Source organism: Pseudophryne corroboree, chromosome 6, assembly GCF_028390025.1.
Source record: "Pseudophryne corroboree isolate aPseCor3 chromosome 6, aPseCor3.hap2, whole genome shotgun sequence".
Taxonomy (NCBI): Eukaryota; Metazoa; Chordata; class Amphibia; order Anura; family Myobatrachidae; genus Pseudophryne; species Pseudophryne corroboree.
The window spans coordinates 657,655,588-657,672,328 of NC_086449.1; the positions used below are offsets into that span (position 1 = coordinate 657,655,588).

Consider the following 16,741-nt stretch of genomic DNA (forward strand, 5'->3'; position numbering starts at 1 on the left):
AATCAATGGTAGATAAAAGCACATGAAGCTATTACTGCTTTCATGGAGATATAACATCTTTATATTAATGTTAAGCAATCATTTACACTAAGCATGGCATTACATACAGAGATGTTTATCTTTTCCATGAGGACAGAAAACTCTATGCATGTGCAGTGCTGTTTTCCATATGTGAGAATAAGCGTTGCAGCATACAGTAAGTAGGAGTAACTATAGTGGTCAAGGAAAGTTTATCCCATTTTTTCCAATGGAACACTTTTCACAAATTGCCACTGACATTGGGACAATACTTTGTTGTCTTTACCACACGAGCAGCATGGCGGACAGCCCCCTCCTGTAAATATACAGCAATACAGCACTATATTAATTTGGATGAAAATAGTGTTTTTTAACATAAATAGGTGCTGCAGCTTTGCCAGTCATAGGGGGTGAGTCAAACATGATAGCTGCTGTGTGTTTTCGACACAGCGGGCGATCAGGTACTAACTGCACTGCGTATGCACCGCAATGCGCACGTGCATCGGAAAACAACAAAGGATATCGACGGTCTGCGACGGGATGGTGCGCAAAATTCGACTGCATGGGCGTTGGCAAGGTGATTGACAGGAGGAAGCCGTTTGTGGGTGGTAACTGACCGTTTATTGGAATTGTCTGTAAAAACGCAGGCATTCCCAAGCGTTTTCAGGGAGGTTGTGTGACGTCAGCTCCGACCCCGATCAGCCTCTTCTCATCGCACTGTAGGAGTAAGTCCTGGGCTGCGCAGAGACTGCACAAAGTGGATTTTTGCAGCTCAGCGTACACATGGGATCGCACACTTGCAAGGCGAATTTACACTCCCCCTGGAGGCGGCGACTATCCGAACGCAGGACATCAAAGTTTGCAGCCCAGCGATCAGGTCTGATCACCCCCATAGAGTGTCAGAATGCTGTATGGCCATGAATGGAGCAGCACTATGACAGAGTAGAAGCACCTATGATTTCAATAATCATTTTAGTCAAACTACATTTAACATGCTCAACTATTTGTAAGCATCACAATGTGTGCAGCTAAATGCGTTCTATCATCACAGCTCAACAGAAAGAAACCCTACTACTGTATGTCAGTAACACTGATTCCTTCTATTTTTCCAGGTCCCACAAATCATCACAGCCAGTCAACACTTCGGCCTCCTCTTCCTCCTCCACACAATCATACTTTATCTCATCACCATTCTTCAGCCAACTCCCTCAACAAGAACTCCCTGACTAACAGACGAAACCAGATTCATGCACCAGCTCCTGCTCCTAATGATCTGGCTACAACTCCAGAGTCTGTTCAGCTTCAGGATAGCTGGGTCCTCAACAGCAATGTTCCACTGGAGACCAGGTACAGTGTGTCTTCTATTAATGTACCAGCCCTAGACCTCTAGGTTTAGCTCACAATATTTCAAGTACAAAGCTTTATTAGAGGCAGAAGTATTATGCCACAGCTTCAAAGCTCAGACATTTGTGTTTTATAGCTCAGCCTCCTTACCTCTATATCTTAGACAAACTCTGTCATGTATCCAGGGGTTGAAAACTTGGAAAAACATTACTGAATACTGACTGCACCATTATAGATATAAATGAATATAGACAACTAAGCAGCTGCTGAGCAAAAGGACACTGATGATGATGATGATGATGATGATGATGATGATGATAACAACAATAATAATTTTTAGGATAAATGTACATTATTTGCTGGAACGGAACAACAAATTTTGCTGAATTATCATTAGTGTAGGGTTTATTTTAAATATACCTACAAAGTATAATCATACCAGGCATTTTGCATAGTTTCTTTTTGGTGTAATTGCAGCCACAGCAATGAATGTGGCTGGAGGCGAGACACGGGCACTGCAGTCCTGAAGAAGGGTAGAAGCTGCCACTGATTATTATTGTTAGTTTGTAGAGATTGTGCGGCGGGCACTTTTCGTGTTTTGTGTTTTGGTTTTGGTTCTAATTCCACTTTCATGTTTTGGTTTTGGTTTTGGATCTGGATGATTTTTGGGAAAAAAACATAAAAACAGCTAAAATCACAGAATTTGGGGGTATTTTTGCTCCACCGGGTTTATTAACCTCAATAACAATCATTTCCACTAATTTCCAATCTATTCTGAACACTGAACACCTCACAATATTGTTTTTAGGCCAAAAGGTTGCACCGAGGTTGCTGGATGACTAAGCTAAGCGACACAAGTGTAAACACAAACACCTGGCCCATCTAGGAGTGACACTGCAGTGTCAGACAGGAGGGCAGATACAGTGCTTAAAGTGGTCCTAGAGACGTGGTGGAATTCACCCCCCTCCCCAAGGAGTAAATGCAACAAAGTTATTGCAAAAGGGACGTGGTCTCAAAAAGTAAGGGGCGTGGTCACACAATAGTAATACTGTCCACAGTAGTAGCACCCCGTAATACACATAATGCCCACAGCAGTAGCGTTCCTTATACAATGCCCACAGTAGTAGTGCTCCTTATGCAATGTACACTGTACTGGTAGTGCCCACAGTGGTACTGCCCCTTATATAGAGCACACAGTAGTGGTGCCCCTTTGCAATGCCCGCAATAGTAGTGCCCCTTATGTCCCCAGGAGTGATGCCCCTTATGAAGTTCCCCCTTTACAATGCCCTTATTAGTAGTACCCCCAGTAGTAATGCCCTTAATGGTAATGCCCCTGTGTAGTATTGCCCCCAGTAGTAATGTTGCCTGTAGTAATGCCCCTAGTCACTTAGCCCCAGTAGTTATGCCCCCAGTGGTAATGCCCCTGCAGTTATGACCCCAGTAGTTTAGCCCCTGTAGTTTATCCCCATGTAGTTTGCCCGTTAGTAATGCCCCTAGTAGTTTACCCACTTGTAGTTTAGCACCCAGTAGTAATGCCCCCAGTCGTAATGTCCCCTGTAGTTTGCCCCCTTCTAGTTCAGCCCCTGTAGTTATGCCCTCAGTAGTTTAACCCTTGTAGTTATGCCCCCAGTAGTTAAACCCCTGTAGTTATGCCCCCAGTAGTTTAGCCCCCCTGTAGTTTGCCCCAAAGTAGTAATACCCCTGTAGTTATATCCCCAGTAGTAATGCTCTCCTGTAGTTTGCCCCAGTAGTAGTGCCCCCAAGTAGTAATGCCCCCCAGTAGTTTAACCCCTGTAGTTATGCCCCCAGTAGTTAAGCCACCATGTAGTAATGCCCCCAAGTAGGAATGCCCTCCTGTAGTTTGTCCCCAGCAGTAATGCTCTTCTGTAGTTTGTCCCCAGCAGTAATGCCCTCCTGTAGTTTGCCCCCAGTAGTAATGCTCTCCTGTAGTTTGCCCCCAGTAGTAATGCACTCCTGTAGTTTGCCCCCAGTAGTCAGACCCATTAGTAATGCCCCCAGTAGTTAGCCCCGTTAGTAATTCCCCCAGTAGTTTGCCCACATGTAGTTTGCCCCCATGTAGCTTGCCCCCTTGTAGTTTAGCCCCCAATAGTAATGCCCCAAGTAGTAATGCCCCTGTAGTTATACCCCCAGTAGTAATGCCCACCTGTAGTTTGCCCCCAGTAGTTAGCCCCCATTAGTAATGCCCCCTTGTAGTTTGCCCACAGTAGTTTGCCCCGGGTAGTAATGCCCCCCAGTAGTAATGCCCCCCCAGTAGTAAAGCCCCCAGTGGTAATGCCCCCCAATAGAAGCGCCGCTACACATAGAAAAAAAAATCACCATACTCACCGTGCCCCGTTCCCGCGTCCGACCGCTGCAGTCCTCTGGGCGTACGCTCCTCAGCACTATGGGAGAGACATCATGACATCTCTCCCATAGCGCACAGTGACAGAGCCGGAAGCTGGAGCTCAGAACTGAGCTCCTGCCTCCAGCTGACGCTGTGGAGAGAGAGCCGGGTGCCCACTGGTAACACAATCTCAGCAGACGCCTGGCATCTTCCAGCGGCGGCGGCACACAGTGGGTTAGGTGAGCCAGAGGAGGCGGAACTGCGTTCCGTCTCCAAGTGGAACTGACGAAACGCAGTTCCGCCGCGTTCTGGCTCACTTTAAACCTTGGGCAGATATTAAAACAAAGGCCCCAAACAGCACATCATGCAAAGAAGAAAAAGAATTGCAATGAGGTAGTTGTATGACTAAGCCAAGCGACACAAACAATTTGCCCATCTAGGCGTGGCACTGCAGTGGCAGACAGGAGAGCAGATATTTAAAAAAAGGCCCCATGCAGCACATCATGCAAAGAAGAAAAAGAATTGCAATGAGGTAGTTGTATGACTAAGCCAAGCGACACACAATTGGCCCATCTAGGCATGGCACTGCAGTGGCAGACAGGAGGGCATATATTAAAAAAAGGCCTCAAACAGCACATCATGCAAAGATGTAGAAGAAGTGCAATGAGGTAGTTGTATGACTAAGCCAAGCAACACAAACAATTGGCCCATCTAGGAGTGGCACTGCATTGGCAGACAGTAGGGCAGATTTCAAAAAAAGGCCCCTAACAGCACATGATGCAAAGAAGAAAAAAAAGATGCACAGAGGTTGCTGCATGACTAAGCTAAGCGACACAACCACCTGGCCCATCTAGTAGTGTCACGCAGTGGCTGAATGTCGAGAGTGGGCCGCAATTGTTCGGTTCACTGACAGCATCTCCAGCACGCTCCAGTCATTTAAAAAAAATCTGCAATTGGTGGATTTATACGGCAGTACCCAAGGACTAATACAGCAGTACCCCTGGACTCATACGGCAGTGTCAGACAGGATGGCACTTTTCAAAAACTAGGCCCCAAACAACACCTCATGCAAAGATGTTGAAGAGGTGCAATGAGGTAGCTGTATGACTAAGCCAAGCGACACAAACAATTCCAACTGGAATTATACATCCAAATCACTGGAATTAATTGGCAAAATCACTGTAATTATACTTCCAAATCACTGGAATTAATTGGCAAAATCATTGTAATTAATAATTATACGTCCAAATCACTGGAATTAATTGGCAAAATCACTGTAATTATACGTCCAACTCACTGGAATTAATTGGCAAAATCACTGTAATTATATGTCCAAATCATTGGAATTAAGTGGCAAAATCTCGCTATCGCCTACCTAGTGAAGTGGAATCTAGATGGGATTTGGTACCAGGGACACAATACCTCCATCAATTGTCTAAATCCCACTGCACTAATGGCGAATACCGGATGCATGTCTAACTCCAACATAAGTGTCAAGGCCTCAGTTATGAGGGCTTCCATCGTCATGTGAAGTTGAAGCACTAGTCATTAACATAGGCCAGGGCCTCAGCCGTTCCTTGCCACTCTGTGTCGTAAATGGCATATTGGCAAGTTTACTTTTCTCCTCAGACCATTTACATTTTTTTGGGGGGGACATTTACTGAACTTAGGCTTTTGGGATTTTACATGCTCTCTACTATCACAATGGGCATCGGCCTTGGCAGACGACGTTGATGGCATTTCATCGTCTATGTCATGGCTAGTGGTAGCAGCTTCAGCACTAGGAGGAAGTGGTTCTTGATCTTTCCCTATTTTATCCTCCAAATGTTTGTTCTCCATTATTTTTCTGGAGTCATATAACACAATATGCGGCACAAGAGAGCGTACCCCTATACCTCACAGGGCAAACCCTGTAAAAATTATTTGGATTAAATATTATTAACCCCTTTATTTGGAGTAAATAATATACAGCACAGGACAGCACCACTGAACTTATATGGCAGCACCACTGGACTGTATTTATACGGAATTATATGGAATTATACGGCAGGATAACTGGAATTATACGGCAGTATTCCGTGAATTATACGGCAATATCACAGGAATTATACAGCGATATCATAGGAATTATACGCCAGTATTCCGAGAATTATATGGCAAAATCACAGGAATTATACGCCAGTATCACAGGAATTATACGCCAGTATTCTGAGAATTATATGGCAATGTCACAGGAATTATACGCCAGTATTCCGAGAATTATATAGCAATATCACAGGAATTATACAGCAATATCATAGGAAATATACACCAGTATTCCGAGAATTATATGGCAATATCACAGGAATTATATGCCAGTATTCCGAGAATTATATGGCAATATCACAGGAATTATATGCCAGTATCACAGGAATTATATGGCAATATCACAGGAATTATACGCCAGTATCACGGGAATTATACGGCAGTAACACTGGATATATGGCATCAGAGGACACCACCACTGTGACTGGTCACTGGACTGTTGCTGCACAAGACACTTCCCCTGGTCTAATGCAGGACAACACAGCACCACTGAAAGGGACTTATACAGCTACATCTCTAGTTTGTATGATGCATACTGTAGCACTGGAAAGAAAGGAAATCAGAGCAAATCTAAAACATAATATGTAGACAACATAAATACAGATGTGAAAACAAAGTGTAGAAAGGAGTCTGCTCATGAGAAAGCTCACAATTTAGTACAGTCCATAGTACCCAATATGCTTAGTATTCCAGATATACCAATTAAAAAATGCAGGACAGTTTTATTATGATCCTGAAAGGGTGTTCATCAGTTTCCGCGCCAAATAAATTGCCTTCCCCGAAATTGACCTTAGACCTCTGAAATATTCTTCAAGATCTGAAGGTGGAAATTGCGATTTCAAATCAGTTTTCCCATATTCTCTTAGAATTTCAAAGAAAGGTCAAAGGTACTTTTCAACCCATTTTAGCTACAATAAATCTAATCCTCAGGATGATTCCAACTAGACCACCAGAGACAGCGTTGATAGAATATTATAACAAAAAATTGTCTTTTATCATCCTGAAATATAGACTATATTATTGCTGTTTATTATTAACCATGTCAGTAATATTATCCAATACATTTTTAGCAATTCCTTTTTTATATATAATATATTTTAAAAGCTTGCAAATATTTCAATTTATTATTCAAATATGTTATACTGTATTTAAATATATATGTTTTTATCGAGTCTTAACAGGTACAATATCAGCTGTAGACATTTTCCCAAATCAGCTGGCCCATAGTAAGGAAGCTACCTAGCAGTGGTTTTATTGTATGTGTGCTACAGATACAACTGTGACATGCACAACTTTGTATTTGCGGAATCCAGTACAAAACCATGCATCATTCTAGATCTACCAGATTATGGGGGAGATTTATCAAAGCTTGGAAAGAGATTATGTAGAGAGAGATAAAGAACAACCATTAAGCTTCTGTCATTTTTCAGGCTGTGTTTGAGAAATGACAGGAGCTGACTGGTAGGTACTTTTATCTCATTCCACTTTATCTCTTTCTAAGCTTGGACAACTCTCCCTCTATGGATGTTCTAAGTGTAGTGTGTTTTATGTAGAGGCCAACAATGTTGTACAACATATAAATAAATGCATTCCATAAAAACATGTGTGCATTTAATTCCTGCATTAATTGCCACAGATTATACATCCAATGGGATAATAGGAAGACAGCAAATGAGTTTGTTTCACTTTGACAGTTAAGGATATATTATAAAACCCTTGTAAGCTTAGCAGCGGCACAGAGAGGGCAGGAGCGGGTGCTCTTTACCCAAGCCCGGGCCTGCTGAAGAAGCCCGAGGGTCCCCAGTCCCGCTGTCTCCCCATCCCCGTTGTAGCTGTGTGCTGTGCTAGAGAGAGAGGCAGCTGCAGAAGCAGTTAATCCTCTCTCTCACTGGTGATTAATCATGCCTGGCCATCTGCCCGCTACGCTTGCCACCCACTGCCCATCTGTCCCCACGCCGGCGCCCCCTCCCCCCCCCCCTGTTTCTAAGGGGTCTATTAATATGGCCCTCGATGCTTATCTCAATAATAAAATATATTTTGTTACCTTATTTAACAAAAGACTTTGCTGGGGCAGTTGTGCTGGTAAAGTTAAGAAGACAATTATCACATCGCTGGCCAGGCCAGAACCCCAAGCACATGTGCACTTCCATTTGCAGATTTTATATATTTTTTAAAGTATCTAAATTAGAAAATAAAATGATGTATTCTGGGTTTTTTTAAAGAAGGAAAAAATGCTTTATTCTATTTGTGAAGCATTTTGTACTTTATTACCACTGGCAACACATTTAATTATATACAAAAGTAGTCATTTTAGCTGGAGATTGTCGGAGCTCCATGGAAAGACCCATAACATACTGTATGGTGGAGATGGCGAGATGAGGCGTGCAGCCCCAGCACCACTCTGTGTCTCTAGGAGCACTGACATTGAGGAGTAGATGAGGCATGCCACATTCTCAGATATTGATGTGAATGGTGAATGATGGGTAGAGAAACTATGAGGATATCATTTATTAATTCTCGGACCAAACCACAAATCAGTATTGCCACTTATTCCAACGATACAATTTACCAATCTGTGTCTCTTTGGGAGCACAGAGTGAAAACCCTGCACTTTCCATGAGGGTTAGGGTCAAGGGCATAGCAATAAATGTGTGGCCCCATAGCAACATTTTGAAGGGGCCCCTGTCCCAATGCTTCTAGAGAGACACCTCTCTGCAGCAGTTTGTATGCCCCATAATAGTACCCTAGTTTACTTACTGAGCTATAGTAGTGCCTTAGTTAATGTTATCCCCTATAGAACTGCCCTTGTTTATTTTATAGACCATAGTATGATACATTTTAGGGCTGCCAGTACACATCATGCAATACAGTACTCCTAATTCACATTACTATATACAGTGTCCACAGTTCATATTATGCCACAATAAAGGGCTCCCAGTTCATATTATGCCACACTATGGTGCTTACACTTCATATTGCACCACATTAGAGTGCCCCAGTTCATGTTACTACATGTAACATTATAATGCCCTCCAGTTCATTTTAAACCACAGTAGAATGCGCAGGTCCAGGGGTGTAACTAGATCTATTGTAGGACAAAAGGCAAAAGTTTGTAAGGGCTCCTATCTACCACCCAATGGTTGAAACTGTATTCAACACATGTAACTGTGACAGGGAAGGTGGCCCCTCTCAGCTCTGGGCCCTATAGCAGATGCACTGCCTGCACCTATGGTAGCTACACCCTTGGTTAGGGTGAAATGACATGTGTCCAGTGGCTGCGTACATAAAATGTATTTTGACCTGTTGGGGATGATGCTGCATACAGGGTAATGCCATCTTAAGCTACAGTAAGCTAGGCTTTTTGTTACTTAGTAAATTGTAGTAAGCCTCTGTACCCATAGAGGCCTAGGGTAAAGGACAAGCAGCCACCACATAAATAGATGACCACCACAGAAATCTTTGAGTTAGCTTTTTAATAATGTGAGAAATGCCCTTTCTAATAAAACGTCTCAGCTTAATAAACAGACCCCTAAGTTTGTTTTACACATTGCTACTTTAAGTAACAGAAAAAGAAGGAAGATTGACGCAATCTGATAGTTGGATTCTTTTCCTTTCCTTGAGCCATCAGGGATATTCGAAACGTCAATTCATATGATATGAAGATGCTGGACTGAAAACACATGTTCCTTCAGAAATAGCAATTCATTTTTATAAGTGCCTGGGTAAATACAGCATTAAGGGCCCACAGCAATTATAGTCTTGTCTAAAAAAAAATCAATGTACGCTGCATATTGCTGCCTATATAGCTTTTCAAGTACATGTTATTTGTTACATGTTAAATGTAAAGTATGTTGTCATCAACACTGAAACCATGAACTATACTGTATTGAGTGCTGCCTAATGTTGAGATTAGTTATACAGTCTTCACGCTCTGATCTGTGTGTAAATGAACGTGTGTTAGCTCTGGTGAGGCTTGCTCTGAATAGATCACATACTGGATTAGTATACCAATATTGTGCTGCAGTACACTAGAGGCGTGTATGAAGTGTTCCTCTTGTGGCATGACATTTAAGAGTTCCTGGAATACATTTATCGAAACCCTTAATTACCGGAGTGGCATTGCAATCCACAATGATAAGTGCACCTGCAGCTTTTGTTCTTCTCTGTATAAGGACACAAAACACCTTGCTGTTTCTAGCTAGAGAATAAAGCTGCTCAGTCTTCTCTTGATTTCCATCCATGCATCACAGTGCTGGGACATCATCAAACCCTACGTTACTTTTATCAGAGAGCTATTATTTTCTCTTTTGTTTTAGCAATATTTAACCCTTTCTCCATTAAGGAAAAGGCTAGTGGGAACATCACGGCCCCTAAATCATATCACAGGAGACACAGCAGTGTGGTTTAAGAATCTTAGATTTGGTCAGTTTGATAAAGTGCTTGAATCTCTTTGGTGTGTTTTCAAGGTTGTATGTATGCCATATTGCCATACATTTAAGGGTAGTTACTGCAGACATTTCAAGGGTAACAGAGGCCTGAATTGTTATTCCAGAACATGCAACAGTCAACACTGAGAATGTTTCATCAGTATACTATAAACCAATTGTTTCTTTAAATCAATGTGAACCACTGCAGATCTCTAAATGCTTTGATCCCATTACATTTCTTCATTTATCTGCATTCCTTCATCATGGTTGCTTGCATTTCATATGTATGTAACTATGAGGGTCATTCCGAGTTGTTCGCTCGGTAAATGTCTTCGCATCGCAGCGATTTTCCGCTTAGTGCGCATGCGCAATGTCCGCACTGCGACTGCGCCAAGTAAATTTGCTATGCAGTTAGGAATTTTACTCACGGTTTTTTCCTCGTTCTGGTGATCGTAATGTGATTGACAGGAAGTGGGTGTTTCTGGGCGGAAACTGGCCGTTTTATGGGTGTGTGTGCAAAAACGCTACCGTTTCTGGGAAAAACGCGGGAGTGGCTGGAGAAACGGAGGAGTGTCTGGGCGAACGCTGGGTGTGTTTGTGACGTCAAACCAGGAACGACAAGCACTGAACTGATCGCAGATGCCGAGTAAGTCTCGAGTTACTCAGAAACTGCACAGAGATGTCTTATCGCAATATTGCTTATCTTTCGTTCGCAATTTTGATAAGCTAAGATTCACTCCCAGTAGGCGGCGGCTTAGCGTGTGCAAAGCTGCTAAAAGTAGCTTGCGAGCGAACAACTCGGAATGACCCCCTATGACTTTTGTATTGTGTCAAAAGAAGTCTTGGACAATCTTGCAGAGTTTTCCATTAATAGTCCTGTTTTTAAATCACTGTTGTCAAAGGTACTCCACCTTCTTATCAGTCTTATTATTACCATAATATCTTTACTTGTTTAAACAATTTCCTATTTGTACAGAAACTCTTCAATGCATTATAATGGGTCTAATCTATGCACAACTTGCAGCAGAACATGGAATGATACTGTACATTCAAGGCAGACTGAAATGGTTCTCTTGTCTCTAGTTATGCTGCCTATAGCATTGTATTATTATATATATTTATATATATATATATATATATATATATATATATATATATATTAGAGATGAGCGGGTTCGGTTCCCTGAGAACCAAACCCCCCCAACTTCACTACCTGAATCCGGATCCAAGCCAGGCTCGGGTTTTCCCGCCTGACTTGGAAACCAGAACGAGGCAAAACGTCATCATCCCGCTGTCGTATTTTCACAGAGTTTGGATTCCATATAAGGAGCTGCGCATCGCCGCCACTTTCACTCCGGCATTGGAGAGTGTAGAGAGAGTACGTGTCTCCATCCACAGTGTCCTGCATCAGTTCAGTGGTAGTGTCTTGTGCTGCATCAGTCCAGTCACAGTGGTGGTGTCCTCTGCTGCCATATGTCCAGTGCTGCTGTATAAGTCCAGTCCAGTGGTGCTGTGTTGTGCTGCATCAGTCCAGTGGTGGTGTCTTGTGCTGCATCAGTCCAGTTACAGTGGTGGTGTCCTCTGCTGCTATATGTCCAGTGCTGCTGTATAAGTCCAGTCCATTGCAGTGATAGTGTATTATCCTGCTTCAGTCCAGTGGTTGTGTCCCAGTGCTGCTGTATATGTCCAGTGGTACTGCCGTATATGTCCAGTGATACTGTCGTATATGTCCTGTGATACTGCCTCTGTCAATCTGTAATAAGTAGGGATAAGGACTTTAACCACCTAGGAACATCCTCCCTTATACGTCACCTGCCGCGCATTCATCAGAAGTCAGTGTCAAGTTGTGAAACTTTGGATACGAGCGTAAGCAGTCCACTAACACCGAAAGCCCTTCTTCCTCTTGTACCCAAACTCCTGCAAGCCACACCACCAACTCCCTCAATGTCAACTTCCTCCTCAGTCAGGAACATCAGTAGTCCTGCAGGCCATGTCACTGGCAAGACTGAGGAGTCCTCTCCTAACCGGGATTCCTCCGGAGGATCCTTAAGTCGTACGCCTACTGCTGCTGTTGCTGCTGCTGTTGTTGCTGTTGGGTGTCGATCGTCATCCCAGAGGGGAAGTCGGAAGACCACTTGTACTACTTCCAGTAAGCAATTGACTGTCCAACAGTCCTTTGTGAGGAAGATGAAATATGACAGCAGTCATCCTGTTGCAAAGCGGGTAACTGAGGCCTTGACAGCTATGTTGGTGTTAGACGTGTGTCCGGTTTCCGCCAGTACTTCAGTGAGACTTAAAGAATTGATGGAGGTAGTGTCCCCCCGGTACCAAATCCCATCTAGGTTCCACTTCACTAAGCAGGCGATACCGAGAATGTACAGAGACGTCAGAAAAAGTTTCCTCAGTGTACTAAAAAATGCAGTTGTACCCACTGTCCACTTAACCACGGACATGTGGACAAGTGGAACAGGGCAGACTAAGGACTATATGACTGTGACAGCCCACTGGGTAGATGTATTGCTTCCCGCAGCAACAACAGCAGCGGCACCAGTAGCAGCATCTCGCAAACGCCAACTCGTTCCTAGGCTGTATTACCGCTTTCCATAAAAGGCACACCACTGACAACCCCTTATCGAAACTGAGGGACATCATCGCACAATGGCTTACCCCAATTAGACTCTCCTGGGGATTTGTGATATCAGACAACGCCACCAAAATTGTGGGAGGGCCCAAGGACAATTCCACCTTGCACCTCTTTTTCTTCTTTGCATCATGTGCTGTTTGGGGACTAGTTTTTTAAAGTGCCATCCTGTCTGACACTGCCGTACAACTCCAGGGGTACTGCCGTATAAGTCGTCCAGGGGTTCTGCCGTATAAGTCCAGTCCAGTGGTGCTTTCTTGTGCTGCATCAGTCCAGTGGTGTTGTCTTGTGCTGCCATAAGTCCATTGGTGGTGTCCTGTGCTGTATATTATTTACTCCAAATAAAAGGGTTATATACATTACTTATATTATTATCCAAATTTTTTACAGGCTTTGGTGTGTGTGTGTGTGTGTGTGTGTGTGTGTGTGTGTGTGTGTGTGTGTGTGTGTGTGTGTGTGTGGTTTAGGGGTATACTTTTCTGTGCCACCAATATTATGCATGTATTACTTCTGGGAAAACTCCAGCACGTCCCATGTTGTTTGTGCCACACACTTGTATCGCTTAGCTTAGTCATCCAGCTACCAGTCATTGCACCTCTTTTTCTTCTTTGCATGATGTGCTGCTTGGGGCCTAGTTTTTTTTATATCCCATCCTGTCTGTCTGTCTGTCTGTCTGCCATTGCAGTGCCACTCCTAGATGGGCCAGGTGTTTGGGCCGCACGCTTGTGTCGCTTAGCTTTGCCATCCAGCTACCTAATTGCACCTCTTTTCTTATTTGCATCATGTGCTGTTTGGGGCCTATTTTTTAAACCTGCCATCCTGTCTGCCACTGCAGTGCTACACCTAGATGGGCCAGGTGTTTGTGCTGCACACTTGTGTAGCTTAGCTTAGTCATCCAGCCACCTCGGTACAACCTTTTGGCCTAAAAACAATATTGTGAGGTGTTCAGAATAGACTGGAAATGAGTGGAAATGAATGTTATTGAGGTTAATAATACCGTAGGATTAAAATTACCCCAAAATTATGTTATTTTAGCTGTTTTTATGTTTTTTAAAAAAATCATCCTGAACAAAAATGAAAACATGAAAGGCTGGTTTTGGCAAAACCAATCCAGATCCAAAACACGAGCATGGAACCAGAACCAAAACCAAAACACAAAACACGAAAAGTGGCACTTTATTAGATTAACACCTACTCGTTAATATATATTATTATTCAGTCAATCATATGGCAGCAACTCATTGCATAAAAGCATGCAGATCTGGTTAAGAGGTTCATTTGTTTGTCACGCCAAGCACCAGAATGAGGGTTCTGTGAGCCAAAATAAATGGTTACTGACAGGGGTTTAGAGTAGAATGTCCAGACTGGTTCAATCTGACAGGAAAAGGACAGTAACTCTTAATTCTTAATGCACAGAATGTGGAGCCTTGATGTGGATGGGCTACAGGTGAAGAACACCACACTGGGTACCATTCTTTTTATTTATTAACATTTATTAACATTTACTTATATAGTGCCAGAGAGTGGTAGAAGTGGAAATTTTGAGGTAGGGGTATGGAAAAGTGAAGGCTGTAATTATGGAAAAGGGGTGTGGCCACTTAAAACAGGGCATGTCCATAAGTGTAGTGTACCACACCATATACCCCTTATACATATTATGCACCACAATAGTAGGACCCCTTATACTATTTAGTACTGGTTCCACTTACACATTATGCCTCATGAAATTAGCCAAAATTCACATTGTGCCACACAGTATGAGCCAAAATTCCCATGGAATGAGCCAAAATTCACATTATGCCACATGGAATAAGTCAAAATTATCATGGAATGATCCAAAATTCACATTATGCCACATGGAATGTGCCAAAATTCACACCAAATGAGCTAAAATTCATATTATGCCACACAGAATGAGCCAAAATTCACATTATGCCACATAGTATGAGTCAAAATTCACACTGAATGAGCCAAAATTCACATTATGCCACACAGAATGAGCCAAAACACAGGGACAGAGAGAGTGACAGCAGGAACAAAGGGAATGGGAGAGTGACAGCAGGGACATAGGGACAGAGAGAGTGACAGAGGGACAGGGAGAGTTACAGCAGGGCCCCTAGGTTTTCAGGTATTTTGAGTCCCTTCCAGCGCTTAAATCTTTCACCCCACTATAGCTAATGTTTGGGAAGCAGAGCTTATGCCATCATTTATACTTACCGATACTGCACAGGACTGTGGTGTATTTTCTACTTTGCATTGCTATTATTAATTTGGCATGCTATGCATGCACTAGCAGTATTTACTATATATATTTATTAAGGGACCCAGACCATGCACTCTCTAATGGTTATCCAGATCTCTGCGGTGGCAGGCCACACCACTTCTGGAGACTGACCACACCCCTAAACATGGGCCCCTACCACTGTATTCCCCAGGTGGGCCCTTTATAGCCCAGTCCGACAGTGAGTGTGCTGACCTCTATTCTCACAACACAATCGTTCTTCCTTTTCTTTTTTCTTTTGAAATAGCAGTACTGTGCTCAGTGGGGTGTACCTAGTCGCTGACAGAGCCACGATTAGCGTGGCTCCATCTGTACATACCATTAATGATTCAGGCTATTCTGGGGGCAAAATGGGATCCTAGCCAGTTCTAGATAGGTGTACCTAATAAAATGGCCAGTGAATGAGTGAGTGAGTGAGTGAGTGAGTGAGTGAGTGACAGGGACGTGCAGTCAGGGGAGGCAGGGGAGGCAGTGGCTCCCCTGTCATTAATTTTTCAAATAATACTACTAAGAAGATACTTATGACACAAATTCTGTGCCATAAGTATCTGACTTTGCCTTGAAATTACTTAAAAAAAAATTCCCCTTTGAAACTGTTTTAAATGTGTTATGGAGGCACCGCTCTCGGTGCCTCCCACTGTCAGTGTTAAGGGGATGGAAGTGGGGGGCGGGGCCAAGGGTTGGGCAAGGAAAGCCTGTTAAAAAAAGCAGCAAAAGCGGCACCTAACAGAGGTGCCGCTTTGGAAGGGGCGTGCTTTCAGCTCATATGAAAGCACGCCCCTCGCTCTCACATGCAGATGCGATTGGCCAGTGGTGGATCATATCCCCCCCCTCCTTCCCCCTTATCTTACTGAGCAGGCGAGGATTCGATGAACGTTGTAAGCTGCGGCCGCTGCCCCCCCTCCTCCCCTTTCAGCTGCTGTGTGGCTGAGAATGCAGACATGTCACACAGTCTGACATGTCTGCTGCAGTACAGCCATCAGCAGCAGCAGTGCCTGATGCCTGCTCCCCCCTACCCTATCTGCATGGCTGCTCCCTCCCCCCGGGACCTGCCACCAATCTAGTGCAGCAATATGTCCCTGCTTCCTCCCCTTCTGAGGCCCCGCCCCCTCACGCCAAATACCACGCCCCCTTCCTGTTCTAGTGTGGCTGTCTGGAAGATGTGATTCCTCCCCAGCCAGCTCCGTGAAGCAGGGAATATACATAGTCTGCAACCTCCCACAATGAGAGCTAAGTATCTGTGGGGGGATGTTTTTAATTTTTTTTATACTGTATATGGAGTTGGAGTATATATTAATATTATCTAGGGGTTTGGTATTAGTGTTATCTTAAGGGGAGTGGGCTGGTAAATAATATTGGGTGGGGTAATGTGATGTTCGCCTCATACTGCGTGGCGTAATGTGATGTTCAGCTCATACTGTGTGGGGTAATGTGATGTTCGGCTCATACTGCCTGGCGTAATATGATGTTCGGCTCATACTGTGTGGGGTAATGTGATGTTCGGCTCATACTGCGTGGGGTAATGTGATGTTCGGCTCATACTGTGTAGGGTAATGTGATCGGCTCATACTGTGTGGCGTAATGTGATGTTCGGCTCTTAC

At 43.6% G+C, this 16,741-nt stretch overlaps 1 protein-coding gene across 5 annotated transcripts in view; it reads left to right on the plus strand.

Moving 5' to 3' along the window:
- TENM2 (teneurin transmembrane protein 2) overlaps positions 1-16,741 on the plus strand; it is a 1,540,328-nt gene that overhangs the window by 730,871 nt on the left and 792,716 nt on the right. For all 5 annotated transcript variants that reach the window (XM_063928221.1, XM_063928223.1, XM_063928222.1 and 2 more), the window contains one exon: positions 1,131-1,365. In XM_063928221.1, coding sequence (XP_063784291.1) covers positions 1,131-1,365 — 235 coding nt within the window. The remainder of the gene's footprint in view (positions 1-1,130; positions 1,366-16,741) is intronic.